At 46.9% G+C, this 14,028-nt stretch overlaps 1 protein-coding gene across 2 annotated transcripts; it reads right to left on the bottom strand.

Annotated features, from left to right (window-relative positions):
• Positions 1 to 5,627: 5,627 nt before the first annotated feature.
• Positions 5,628 to 11,996, bottom strand: LOC117997855 (T-cell-interacting, activating receptor on myeloid cells protein 1-like). Of its 2 annotated transcripts, XM_034986361.1 has the most exons (6): positions 11,880 to 11,996; positions 11,611 to 11,765; positions 9,322 to 9,357; positions 8,901 to 9,191; positions 8,318 to 8,614; positions 5,628 to 7,853 (listed from the first exon to the last, which is right to left on the bottom strand). In XM_034986361.1, the coding sequence occupies exons 2-6, from the start codon at positions 11,717 to 11,719 to the stop codon at positions 7,579 to 7,581; spliced, it is 1,008 nt and encodes a 335-aa protein (XP_034842252.1). In that variant the 5' UTR covers positions 11,720 to 11,765; positions 11,880 to 11,996; the 3' UTR covers positions 5,628 to 7,578. The 2 variants fall into 2 exon arrangements, with proteins under 2 accessions (XP_034842252.1, XP_034842253.1); XM_034986362.1 differs by lacking the exon at positions 11,880 to 11,996 and having other exon boundaries at positions 5,628 to 6,846; positions 11,611 to 11,743.
• Between the last annotated feature and the right edge of the window lie 2,032 nt (positions 11,997 to 14,028).

Below are 14,028 nucleotides of genomic sequence, written 5' to 3'. Positions count from 1 at the left end.
TTTTTTTAAAAGAAGATTTTATTTATTTGACAGACAAGCGAGAGAGGGAACACAAGCAGGGGGAGTGGGAGAGGGAGAAGCAGGCTTCCTGCCCAGCAGGGAGCCCAATGCGGGGCTTAATCCCAGGACCCTGGGATCATGACCCGAGCTGAAGGCAGACGCTTAATAACTGAGCCGCCCACGCGCCCCAAGCGTCCAACTCTTGATTTCAGCTCAGGCCATGATCTCAGGGAACTGAGATCGAGCCCCGCATCTGGCTCTGTGCTGGGCGTGGAGTCTGGTTAAGATTCTCCCACCTTCTCCCTCTGCCCCTTTCCTCCCCACCCCTCCAGCTCTGCTCTTGTGCTCTCTTGAAAGAAAGAGGAAAGGAAAAGAAAGAAAAGAAAGAAAGAAAGAAAGAAAGAAAGAAAGAAAGAAAGAAAGAAAGAAAGAAAGAGAAAAGAAAAGAAAAGAAAAAAAGAAAAAAGAAAGAAAGAAAGAAAAGAAAAGAAAAGAAGGAAAGGAAAGAAAAGAAAAAGCTGGGGCACATGGCTGGCTCAGTGGGTGGAGCATGCAACTCGACCTTGGGGTTGTGCTTTCGAGCCCCATGTGGGGTGAAGCCTACTTAAAAATAAAATCTTAAAAAAAAAAAAGAATTCAAAAGAGCTGCTATGAGGAAATTCAGTGAGCTACAAGAAAACTCAGAAAGTCAGTACAACGAACTCAGGAATAAAATTAATGAACAGAAGGAATATCTTACCAAAGAGATTGAAATTATAAAAAAGAGCCAAATGGAAATTCTGGAGCTGAAGAACTCAATAAATGAGATGGATAATACATTAGAAAGCACTGGAAATAGAGCAGATCACCTGGAAGAGAAAATAGGTGAGCCTGAATATGGGGATCTAGAAATGATTCAGGTGGAAGATGAGAGAGAACTAAGATTTTTATTTTTATTCTTTTTAAGATTTTATTTATTTGACAGAGAGAGAGAGCGCACACACAAGCAGAGGGAGTGGGAAGCAGTGGGAGGCAGAAGGAGAGGGAGAAGCAGGCTTCCTGCTGAGACGGGAGCCAGATGCGGGGTTCCATCCCAGGACCCTGAAATCATGACCTGAGCTGAAGGCAGATGCTTAACCATCTGAGCTACCCAGGCGCCCCAAGAACTAAGATTTTTAAAGCAAATAAACCCTACAGGAGGGGTGCCTGGCCGGCTCAGTCGGTGGATCATGTGGCTCTTGATCTCGGGATTGTGGTTTTGAGTCCCACACTGGGTTTAGAGATTACTTAAAAAAAATAAAATCTTAAAAACAAAACAAAACAAAAAAACCCTACAAGAACAATCAGGCTCCATTAGAGGAAAAAGCACAAGATCAAGGGTATACCAGAAGGAGAAGAGAGGGAGAGGGAAGGGGAACCTGTATTTAAAGAAACAAAAGCTAAGAATTCCCTAATCCTGGGGTAGAAACTAGACAGAAAAGTCTACGAAGCAGGGACACCTGGGTGGCTCAGTTGGTTAAGAGTCCGCCTTCGGCTCAGGTCATGATTCCAGTGTCCTGGGATCTAGTCCGGCATTGGGCTCCTTGCTCGGTGGGGAGCCTGCTTCCCCCTGTGCCTGCCGCTCCCCCCCCCCCCCCCCCCCCCCCCCCCGTTTGTGCTCAGGCTTCTCTGACAAAAATAAATAAATAAACAAACAAACCTACAAAGCTAACAGAACACCTTACTATCTTGAGGCAAAAGACCTTCTCTAAGACACATTACAATGCTGTCAAAAGACAGTGATAAAGAATTGTAAAGGCAGCCAGGAGGAAAAGGTAGTAACCTATAAAAGAACCTCCTTGAGGCTATAAGCAGATTTCTCACAGAAATTCTACAGGACGGGAGAGAGTGGAATGACAAATACTGAAAGACAAAAATTGCCAGCCAAGAAAACTCTTCAGATATTAAGGAGAGTAAAGACTTTCTCAGACAAACAAGAGCTCAGGGAGCTCACCACCACCTTTCAAGAAATGTTGAAGGGGGTTCTTCAAACTGAAACAGAAAGACAAAAATACACAAAATTCTGATTAAGGTGATAGTCACCATTAGAAAAGGGTAACATTTTCCCTGGAAAAAAAAATAGAAAAGGGTAACATTTTTAGAACAGTATATCGAACACTTAAATATAGGATGAAGGTTAAAGAAAAAAGAGCATTAAAAATCACCAATTCGGTAATGAAATCACGGCATAAAAAGAAATCATTTGTGGTATCAAAAATATACAAGGGGAGGAGTAAAAGGATGGGACTTTGACAGACAAACTGCTATCAGCAGAAAGGGGACTATGTTATCTATGAGATGTTTGATATAAACCTCACAGTAACCATAAAGCAAAAATCTAGAGCAGACACGAAACATGAAAAAATGCGCAGACTGAGCAAATCACAATAGAAAACAACCAACTTACAAAAGTAGACAGAAACAGACGGGGATACCAGATAAGGGAGTAATCTCCAAAATATATAAAGAACTCACACAACTTAGTAACAACAACAAAAACAATCCGATTAAAACACGGCCGAAAGTAAATAGACATTTTTTCCAAAGAAGACATCCAGATGGTCAAGAGACAGTGAAAAGACGCTCCACATCACTCATCGTCAGGGAAATGCAAATTGTTTTTTTTTGGGGGGGGGGGGAAATGTAAATTGAAACACAATGATATGTCACCTCATCCTGTCAGAATGACTATCATCAAAAATGTAAGAAATAACAATGCTGGTGAGGATGTAGTGAAAAACAAAAACCAAAACCAAACCCTTGTTCACTGTTGTGGGAATGTAAATTGGTCCAACCGCTATGGAAAACACTAAGGAGATTCCTCAAAAAACTTAAAAGAGAACTATGAAATGATCCAACAATTCCACTTCTGGGAATATATACCCAAATGAAACGAAAACAGGATTTCAACGAGATCTCTGCACACCCATGCTTATCAAAGCATTATTCACGTCAGCCGAGATATGGAAACAACCCAAATGCCCATCAACCGGTGAATGGATATAAAGATGTAGTACCGGGGTACCTCGCTGCCTCAGTCCCCGGAGCATGTGACTCTTGAGCTCGGGGTTGTGGGTTCGAGTTCCACGCTGGGTGTAGAGATTGCTTGCAAATAGTCTTTTTTTTTTTTTTTTAAGATTTTATTTTTTTTTTTTGAGACAGAGAGAATGAGAGAGAGAGAGCACATGAGAGGGGGGGAGGGTCAGAGGGAGAAGCAGGCTCCCCGCCGAGCAGGGAGCCCGATGCGGGACTCGATCCCGGGACTCCAGGATCATGACCTGAGCCGAAGGCAGTCGCTCAACCGACTGAGCCACCCAGGCGCCCAGCTTGCAAATACTCTTAAAAAAAAAAAGTAATACATACACACAATGTAATGTTAAAGGAGGATATCCTGCCATTTACAACAACACGGATGGACCCTGAGCACATTATGCAAAGGGAGGTAAGCCAGACAGAAAGACAGGTACCGTATGCTACCACTTATAGGTCGAATCCAAAGAAGTCAAACTTATAAAACAACAGAGCGTAAATGGGGATTAGCAGGAGACGCAGGGATGAGACTAACGTGTTTCAGGGTACAAAACTGTAACGAGTAGTAAATAAACCATGGACCGCATAATGAACACAGACCGTAACATTCTCCTGTAATTATACAAGGGGATAAATGTCGCTACAACGATGTTACAACAATGTATCAAAATCACAGCTGTACGCCACCACCTTACACAATGTTACACGTCAAATTTATTCAAGAAGCATCAAAACGTCTGGCACGCCCTCCTCGAAGACTTCCAAGCATTAAATGGGTTACACTGAGGGAGAGCTCTGGAGAGGAAAAGACCCCCTTGCGTATTGGGGGCGCTCCCGGAGATGCCACACCCAAGGCGCCTGAAACCCAGGAAGCCGCCCTCCCTGTGCGAGGCGGAGGCGGGGGGCCAGCGCAGGCGGGTCCGCGGGGCGCCCCGGCCCTCGAGCCCGCGTCGACGGGGCGCACCCCAGGGCGCGGGGCGCGCTCCGCAGGGCCGCCTCAGGGGCGTCCTCCGGGGAACGCCCTCTCACCTGGCGACGCGGGAGCTCGGGGTCGGTCCTCACCTGTTGGGGACTCCACCCCGCCTCGCCAGACGCGACAGGCTGGGCTCCCACCGCCCGGGACGCCGCTCTCAGGCCTCTGCCGGCACGGACCCGCAGGGCGCCGGGGCGCACAGGGCGGCACCGAAGCTTCCCGAAGGCGCACGCGGCGCGCACGCTGGGGCGGCCGGCGGGGCGGCCTCGGGCCGAGCCCCCACCCCCTGCGGCCCCGGGGCGAGCGCGCGCGCGCGCGGCGGGCGGGGCGCAGGTCGGGAGCGCGCGGGCCGCAGCTGCCCTCTGGGGTCCCGCCCCCTGGCCGGACTGCGCACCCGTGCCCTGTGCATCCAGGGGAATGTGGAACTGCCCCCGGGCTCGGCCCTGCACGGCGTCCGGCTGCAGCCCTGCTCAGTGCGCCTGACCTGCGGGGCCCCCGGCCCCAGGCTCCCGCCCGCACGGGCCGCTGGGACTTGTAGTCCCCAGGGCGGGCCCGACGCGTCAGTCCTCCCCCCCGGGAATCGGTAGGGCCGGCCGCCTCTCCGTCTCGCAGCGCTGGAGAGCACAGTGCTTCACTTGCATCACACGCGGGTCCCTTGTGACTTACTGAGCGCCCGCTGAAGGCCGCACACCTTAGCTGGCCTTGGGGGAGAGTCGGTGAGCTCCTGCGCGCTTTAGGCAGAAGGATGAACTTGCAAGGAAGAACGTCAGGAACAAAAATGACAAATTCTAAGTGCTGCTGGGGGTCACACGAGGGCCGGAGAGTTAAACATCTGCCTTCGGCCCAGGGCATGATCCCAGCGTCAGGGTCCCTGCTCAGCAGGGGAGTCTGCTGCTCCCTCTTCCTCTGTTCCTTCTCTCTCTCTCTCTCTCTCAAATAAATAAATAAAATCTTTAAAAACGTGGAATGCTCTAGATGAGGCGGAGGTGGCAGGGAGTAGAAAGGAGTGTGGTCTGGCTGTAGTAAGTGGTTTATGTCAGACAACGGTGAGCAAGGCTTAGATGGGGATGTGGTCACCAGCGTCTTTGGACCTCACTTTCAGGAAGGGCCTCCGAGGGACACCTGGGTGGCTCAGTCACTTAAGCATCTGCCTTCGGCTCAGGTCATGATCCCAGGGTCCTGGGATGGAGTCCCACACTGGGCTCCTTGCTCAGCAGGGAGCCTGCTTCTCCCTCTGCCCCTGCCTTGCTTGTGCCCCCCCCCCTCTCTCTCTCTCTGAGAAAATAAATAAATAAATAAATCCTTAAAAAACAAACAAAAAAAGGAGCCTCAGTTTTGAGTTTGCCTCCAAGAGAGACCATCAGCACAGGCAGGGAGATGCCTCTTCAGACTTAAATAAAAGAGGACATCTCACTGCTGGTTTCCAGTTTCTGGACCTCAAGGCCCCTATTGGTCTAAGAATCGATTTGCGGGTATAAATCCTATCATTAACTTGAGAGTACCACAATTAGATTGAGACATAAGCTTTCAATAATGCTACCATTTTTTGTAAACGGTTTTGGCATTTATTCAATGTTTGTGTACCAGAAGTCTTAAGGGAAGCGGACCTAAATCTTTCTTGACCTAAAGGAGCATGTTGATGCTTTGGGGCTTGGTCCTGAGAGCAAGGGATGATTTATGAGAGCAGTTTTGATGCCTTTCAATGGCTCAGACATAAACCCACAGTTCAGAAAATCCTTTTCAAGACCACTGGTTCTTAGCTTTTGATTTCAGAAAACAAGATCACACTTAAGTAAAAGATATTTATTCTCAAATTTCTCAGGTGATGGAACACCAGGATGTCATGATGCTTTTACTTTTACTAAAACACTGTGGAACACTGTATCACACTTAACTGGTATGGAATTTGTGGTTAAATTCCACCTTTTCTGTATCGTATTAACAGTAAAAGTGAGCTGGTGCCATATACTTTATTAATTTTGATTTTGACGCACAAATAATTTAACAACCAAATGATACTATCTTAATTTATGTCATCCTGAGCACCAAGAAGCCTTCAAAGTGGGGGACAGTTCCTGGTCACTCCTGTCACTATCCTAGATGACACTGTCAGAAGATGCAGGGGCCACGTTGGGTCTTAGATAATGTCAGGAAATGAGTGAGATCACATCTCATCTGCAAGCTTCCCAAATCTCCCTCATGTGCACCTCCTGTCCCAGGGTAGAGGAGAACCAGATCTCACACAAGCTGTTAACTTGATCAAGGACGCATCATTCCCCCTGGACAGCTGTGGAGCCTTTGTGTAGAAGGACAGATGTGAGATCAGGAAGGGAGGAAGAGAAGAAATATTTCTCCTGGCCCCCAAACACGGGCTCTCCGCCGGGGGGACACCACCCCACTCCCATCCTCCATATCTAGGGGTGTTGGAAAAGTGCAGTAGTACTTGCTTGTTATCATCTTCCACAGTGATTTGGGGCTTCAACTGCTCTTTAATGGGAAAGAGGAATGGTGCTAAATGTTCCCACAACGAACAGGATGGCCCCATATGGTGAAGAAATATCCCACCAAAAATGCCATCTGTGCCCATGTTGAGAAACACAAGAAGTCCCATGGTAGAGTTTGGTGTTTAGAGAACCCCATGTCACTACAGCAGCCCATGAACAAGAGAGGCGCTCAGGTGTTTCATGTGGATCCACGTGGAGACTCCTTCTGGCTGCACCAGGCTTCCACCACGAGAGCCCCCATAATCACCACCATTATGGCAGCTAGACCCAGTCGGATGAGGTTGCCCATGGTGTAATCCCCCGACGTGGCATCTGGGGGAGCTGGGAGAGAGAAGAGGATGAGCACCAGCCGGAAAGGAGCATCCCTCCTTCTCACGTGGATCTGCCCAGTGTGACTCTCCTGCACCTGCTTGTGCTTCCTGGCCAGTGGTCAGCTGCACCTTCATTGACGTTGTAATCACTCAAACCACATGTGGGATTTCCTGAGAGTTGTGGTGGGTCTTCCTTTGTCTCCTTTCTATTCTCTCTGCCTTACCGCTCTTCCTTCATTTCTTTGCTCTTCATCTCATTTCCATCCTCCCACACTGCCCTTTCCCCTTCTCCTTCCTTGTAGTAGGAATCAGGCTAAGGAGCAACCTCAAAACCCAAAGGTGCTGCACAGAGAATGAAAGTAGTTCAGGGCTTCCGTCTGCTCCCCTCCTCAGAGCAAAGACAGTGCAGCCAGTGAGCTCCAGAAAATTCAAGCTTAGTAGCTGAGCATCAGAACCACCATGTATTTCATTTCAGCTTCACCCAAGAAGAGCTAGGGCTCGCCATTGGCCCTGGCTCCTAGACAGAACCTGCACTTGAATCTTCCAGCTCACACGTGCCATGAGTGCAGAGTTCATGTCTGAAGACATCAGCAACAATGCTCCCTGGAGACAGAGTCCATGGGGAGAGACCCGTGATGACCCCACCAAGCCCAGGATGCCCTCTGCATCCCTCAGCACCGCCTGCCCGGACCTTGCTTTCCAACTACAGAACGTTCGCTGACCACAGCGCACACGCAAACATTTACACCACTGAGGAAGCAGGGTGTAGCATCCAATGAAGCAAGAAGAAGATCAATTTAGAAGATGCCACATCTATGCCAGAAAAGCAGGCAGCTGGGGGAGCACCGTGTTCTAAGCGCGAGAAAGGTACCGCCATGAAGTTGCCATCAGCAGGATGCACCACAACTCTAAGTGACGCCCAGGGTGGCAGGAGGGGCTCTGGTGGTGGCGGGATGGATCGTTTGGAAGAACAGCCTGAGACATTCTCCAAGAATGCAAAGCAACAAACGCCAAAGACTAGAAAGTAGGAAAGGAGAGATTTAAAAAGGAGATGCTCAGGAAAGTGAAGGAGAAACAGGAATCAGAAAGAGAAGAAATGCTCTCCAGTTAAAAAAAAAAAAAAGACGCACACCTTAAACTTATACAGTGTTATAAGCCAGTTATAGGTCAACAAAACAGGAGAAAGAAAATAAATAGCCAAAATAAAAACAAACTAATTAATGAATTAATTAAATTTTTTAAATGTCCTAAGAGGGGCGCCTGGGTGGCTCAGTTGGTTAAGCGACTGCCTTCGGCTCAGGTCATGATCCTGGAGTCCCGGGATCGAGTCCCGCATCAGGCTCCCTGCTCAGCAGGGAGTCTGCTTCTCCCTCTGACCCTCCTCCCTCTCATGCTCTCTGTCTCTCATTCTCTCTCTCGCAAATAAATAAAATCTTAAAAAAAAAAATTTAAAATGTCCTAAGAATCATGCAAAACTTCACCTGTCACCCGGATCTCAAGATGATCACTAGGCTCTGAGGTCAGGAAAGGAGCCTTCATCAGAAAGTACACACAACTGTAGTTCCCCGCATCACTGACTGTCACAGTCCGGAAGGAGAAGTCCGTCTCCTTCCCTGCAGGACTCTGGACCTGTATGGGCCCTGCTGCTCCTGCCTTCAGTAGAGCGAACATTACAGGCACGAAAATATTGTCTGGCCTCTGGCACTGCAGGGTCACAGTGTCTCCTGCGGTCACCTCACCCCTTTGGTGGGCTTGGAGGGAAGGTTTTGATAAATCTCCTGGAAGAAAAGGAGGGCACCAAGGTCATGGGGAGCAGCCCGGGGCCCCCCACCCTCCCTTGTTCTCCTGGCAGGGGTTCCCGCCAAGGGGGGGAAATGACAGATCCCTGGTCTCACCCTCTTTCCACTCTGACTGTGGGAAGATTTCCCCAGCAAGCCCTGGATGAAGCTGAGCCAGGTCAGTCTGTTCTGTGTTTCTCATCTCCCCTTGTTCCCTCCCTCCCTCGGGTTCCTCCCCCACACCTGTCCCTGCAAGACCCTATGTCCCTCCGAGGCACCTCCTCACCTGTCACCAGCAGTAGGAGGACGTCACTGGGCTGTGAACGTATGTACGGGCTCCCTCGTCTGTAGTACTCACAGGCATACTCTCCAGCATTGTCGGTGTTTAGGCCAGTGAGGTGAAATTCAGCCAGGCCCTCTGTGGAAGCCCGTGATTGCACAGACTGCAAACGAACTTTTCCCTTTCTGAGAACAAAGTTGACATTCTTGGTAGAAGTCCAGCATTGCAGCGTCACATTACTCTTGCGAGACACCACCGAGCTGGGCCAGGCCCTGAGGGAGGGCTTGGGAAGGGACTCTGGAAGGAAGCAGATTTGGGGATGGGATTTGGTGCCCTTGTCTGCTCTCAGGAAACCCCTTGAAGGAAAGAGAAGGGACACAGGGAGTTTGGAGTGAAGGGGAGGGAGGGTCTGACTGAAGGAACTCACCATCAGTTGTCCTGCTTCCTTGGCCAGCACACAGCCCTGCAAGAGAACCGTCCATGAGACATGAGCATCCACCTGGAGCCCCGTCCCGAGGGGCCTCCCCGGGGGCTGCTGCTGAGCACGGACCCTGGAGGTCATGCATCTGGGGCTTCTCATTTCCCCACCTGGACTGTGGCTGCAGCTCTGCTCTGGGCTCCTTCCCCACTCTCCCAGAAGGTCTCCTGTGCAGCTCACTCCTCCCACGGCCCCAGGACCTGGCCTGGTTCCCCAATGTCCACAAGCCCCTTAATCCTTAAGAGTGTTTGTGTACTCATGCCATGGGAGACACAAGGCATTACTGTCTTGTCAACACCTGGAACATGGCTACTCTATTCTGTTCTCCTTAGCATCCCCAGTGTCTACACAATCCTGGAACATAGTAAGAAGCACCTTGGCCAACAGAAGAGATGCCCCAAGTTAACATGGCTCAGATTTTTCAAGGCTGGTAGAAAGATTCAAACTTCTGATACTGTCCTTTCCTCATTTCACCAGATAGACCAGCCTGAAGGCAAAGAAAGCCCCAGGGATTACCCTAGAATCTAGGGATCAGAGACTATTGTGAAGACCAATCACATCGCTGGGAGCCAATTAAGCTAAGACCCACACTGTCCCTATTTGTGCCAAGAAGGCTTTCTTAGCACCAGCAAACAGACATCCTGAGTTGTCCCCAGCTCTGTGCCCCGGGATAGTTTGAAGCATTCTGCTTTCATCTCCTTATAATTTTCCCAACCTGGCACTTGCTGACTCACCCCAAGGACTTTCCCATTATGAAGAGCCCACGCCTCATTCTTAATATCCCATCATGACCAAGTGGAAACAACAGTGACTTTGGAGCCAGACAGGCCTGGGTTTGAATGTTGAGGTTTCTGCTCACTCACTGTGTGGCCCTGAGCAGGAACCCTGAGCTGTCAGTCTCTGGTCCTCATTTATCAACACGGGTCTGATTTCCGTCACACAGGTTGTTTGCAAGGGTCAGAGCAGTATTTCCCACAGAATGGAATACAAACCACGGGGGCTCTACAGATGATTTCAGGGGATGCAGTGACATGGTATTCTATAGCATTGATCACAAAGGTATTACCCTTTCAAATCACGCCCACTCCTTTGATCACAACAAAGAATTACTCAAGCTAGAGATCAACCTTCTTACACATCTGTCTCTGGCCAACTGCCATTTGTAATAAAGAAGTAGCTGGGGGCTCAGAAATGTGATGGCCAACAGCCCATGGCTAGAATGTCCTAATGTCTTCTTCCTTTGCATTGTATATATGTTTACATTAACCTTCTATATTTTGCTAAGTGACCCTGGCTTTTCTTTTAAATTTTATTTTTTTTAAGATTTTATTTATTTTTTGAGAGAGCGAGAATGAGAGAGAGAGCACATGAGAGTGGGGAGGGTCAGAGGGAAAAGCAGGCTCCCCGCCGAGCAGAGAGCCCGATGCGGGACTTGATCCCGGGACTCCAGGATCATGACCTGAGCCGAAAGCAGTTGCTTAACCAACTGAGCCACCCAGGCGCCCACCAATAGCTTAAATTAAAAAATAAAATTTAGGGGCGCTTGGGTGGCTCAGTCATGATCCTGGAGCAGGGAGCCTGCTTCTCCCTCTGACCCTCCCCACTCTCCTGTGCTCTCTCTCTCATTCTCGCTCTCTCAAATAAATAAATAAAATCTTTAAAAAAAAACATTAATTTAAGCTATTGGCATAAAATTTCCATCTTCAGAAGAATGGGCCTGTTTAAAATAAAGATATTAAGGGGTGCCTGGGTGGCTTAGTCGGTTAAGCATCTGCCTTCAGCTCAGGTCATGATCCCAGGGTCCTGAGATCGAGCCCCACATCGGGCTCCCTGCTCGGCGGGAAGCCTGCTTCTCCCTTTCCCGCTCCCTCTGCTTGTGTTCCCTCTCTCGCTGTGTCTCTGTCAAACAAGTAAATAAAATCTTTGAAAAAAAAATAAAAATAAAATAAAGATATGAAAAAATAAATAAAACAAAATAAAGATATTGAGTCAATAAAATTTTAAATAAGTAGGGATGGTAGAGGCATACAGGACAGTTATGGACGTGAAATGTATTTGCATACTGGAGAACATTTGATGGGTAAGATGTATCTAAAGCCCCCCTCAAGGTTCCTGACACACATGAAGCAATCAGTAAAGATAAGCAGATGTTACCACTTTTCTTTCCAATTCTAGTGGTCACATCTTTCTCCACCCACCTTTATCTCTAATCCCAGTTGACGGGCCCAAGGGACTTACCAAAGCAGAGGAGGCAGAGGAATTCAGGGATCATACTGCAGCCTGCTCTAGGGACCCCTCTCTGGCTTCGTCCACAACAGCGAGGGAAGGCGGATGTGGGGGGTGGCATCTTTCGCCAACACTTCTCTTCCTTCCTCTCATGTGACCTTTAGGTTCTGTGTTCCAACCACATTTGGAAAACAAGAAGAAATAAAATGCTCCATGAGGTCATAATTTACGCAAACTCTTTATGCGAACACAGTGAATTCAGGCCTCAAATTCTAACCCACCTAGAAAAGCCAGAGGTGCTAGACTCCTGGATCCAAATGATTCCACTGAGGAGATGGAAACAGGTTGGTGCAGAGACTGCTGGAGATTCTCTGGTCTATAGAAAAGACGCTGGGCTTTGGAACTGAATGAAGGAGTCAGTGTTAGTGACTATTTTTGAGTGACTGTAGTGGATGAGGTATTTCTCTGAGGTCCATGCGCAGTGAAGGAGCAAGACCAATGGTTCATGGGGACGCCTGGCTGGCTCAGTCAGTGGAGGCTGTGCCTCTTGATCTCAGGGTTGTGAATTCAAGCCCCACGTTGGGTGTAGAGCGTACTTAAAAAAAATAAGACTATGGTTCATGCATTTGAAAACAAATTGAGTCTGGAGAGTTACACTGTGTAAAGTTTTCTTGTAAAGATTTTATTTTTAGGTACTTGTCAGAGAGAGAAAGAGAGAGAGCACAAGCAAGGGGAGCAGCAGACAGAGGGAGAAGCAGACTCCCCGCCAATCAAGGAGCCCGATGTGGGACTCGATCCGAGGACCCTGGGATCATGACCTGAGCTGAAGGCAGATGCTTAACAACTGAGCCACCCAGGTGTCCCTAAAGTTTTTTTGTTTTAAGTGGGATAATTCAACACAGTTATTAGTAAGTCCAGCATAAATGCTTCTATCTATTGGGTAATCACTAAAAGAATTGTACAAAAAGCAAATAGATGGAAAAAAAATAGGGGAGTTAAAATGGCCTATTAGAAAAAACAATATATATTTTTTAAACAATGATATTGGAGGGGCACCTGGGTGGCTCAGTTGGTTAAGTGTTTGACTCTTGATTTTGGCTCAGGCCATGATATCAGGGTTGTCAGACTGAGCCCTGCATCAGGCTCTGCCCTGAGCCTGCTTAAGATTCTCTGTCTTTCTCTCCCTCTGCCCCTCGCCACCCCACTCACATGCTCTCTCTCTCTCTTTCTCTCTCTAAAAAAAAAAAATTGGAAATGAGGAAACATAAAAGAGATGTGCAGATAGAATAATTAGCAAGATGATAAACTTACATCCTACAGATAAGTAATTACATGAAATGTAAATGGGCTCAAAAAGTCAATTAAAAGACTATTAGACTGGGTGTTTTAAAAAGACCTAAATGTATGCTGCTCTTTAAGGAGAAACACTTTTAAAAGATAAAGTAAAGAGAAATACTTTAAGTATATGCACAGAGGAGTTGAAAGCAAAAAAATAGAAAAAGATATAACATGCAAACACCAGCAAAAGAAAAGTAATATGGCCGTATTAGTATCATATAAATAGATTTAAGGCAAGACATAGCATTAGATATGAAGAGGAATACTTCCTAAGATAAAAGAGTCAATACAAGAGGAATACATAATAATCCAAACTTTGTATGCACCTACTAACATAGATACAAAAATCCATAAAAGAATTGTTGACACTATTAAAGGACCTAAATAAACCTATAATCACATTCTCTTTTAACACATCTCTCTCAGTAACTGCATTCCACGTGAAAAAAAAAAAAGTCAAAACAAGGAAACAAAAGAAATACATTCACTATCTCAAGCAATCAAACCCATGAAAAGTAAAGATGCCATTTCACTCTCTATCTGATAAAAAGGTTTTAAGTTAACATGTCATGTTGAATAGAATTTGGGAAAATTACATGTGCATCATCAGTTTTTAGGATGAAAAATCAATATTCTTTACCAAACGGCCACTAGGTTATGAAATTTCTCAGCCCCCCGCCCCCACCACCACACACAACACTTATAGCCTTCCATCTGGGAGTTTAAATCCCAGTAGTTTTACCCTGAGGAATAATTAAGGTTATCCAAAAGATTTATAATAATTAAAGTTGTCCAAAAGATCAGGTTGTCCATAATCATTTTATTTATTTATTTATTTATTTATTTATTTATTTATTTATTGGGAGCAATATAAATGTGCAGAAGTAAGAGATTGGTTAGTTACAAGTTCTTACTTCCATAGAGGGGATAACTATGCATCAATTTAAATCACATTGTGGAGCATAAAAATAAAATTTCAATTTTCTAAGAAGATATGAAAATGTATATAAATATGTATAAACAAATAAAGGAACCTCAAAATTAAAAAAAATTTAGAAATAAATCACACTGTGGAAGCCATTTATAACTATG

This window comes from Mirounga leonina, unplaced genomic scaffold (assembly GCF_011800145.1).
Source record: "Mirounga leonina isolate KUSES-001 unplaced genomic scaffold, KU_Mleo_1.0 Mir_376, whole genome shotgun sequence".
NCBI classification, from domain to species: domain Eukaryota; kingdom Metazoa; phylum Chordata; class Mammalia; order Carnivora; family Phocidae; genus Mirounga; species Mirounga leonina.
This window is presented reverse-complemented; position numbering and strand designations above follow the sequence as displayed.

Coding starts and splice junctions, on each gene's coding strand:
- LOC117997855 (XM_034986361.1), bottom strand. CDS start 11,719: ATGCCACCCCCCACATCCGCCTTCCCTCGCTGTTGTGGACGAAGCCAG. Junction 9,192..9,321: donor AGGAAGCAGGACAACTGATG/GTGAGTTCCTTC, acceptor GCTTCCTTCCAG/AGTCCCTTCCCAAGCCCTCC. Junction 8,615..8,900: donor CCTCCTACTGCTGGTGACAG/GTGAGGAGGTGC, acceptor CTTTTCTTCCAG/GAGATTTATCAAAACCTTCC.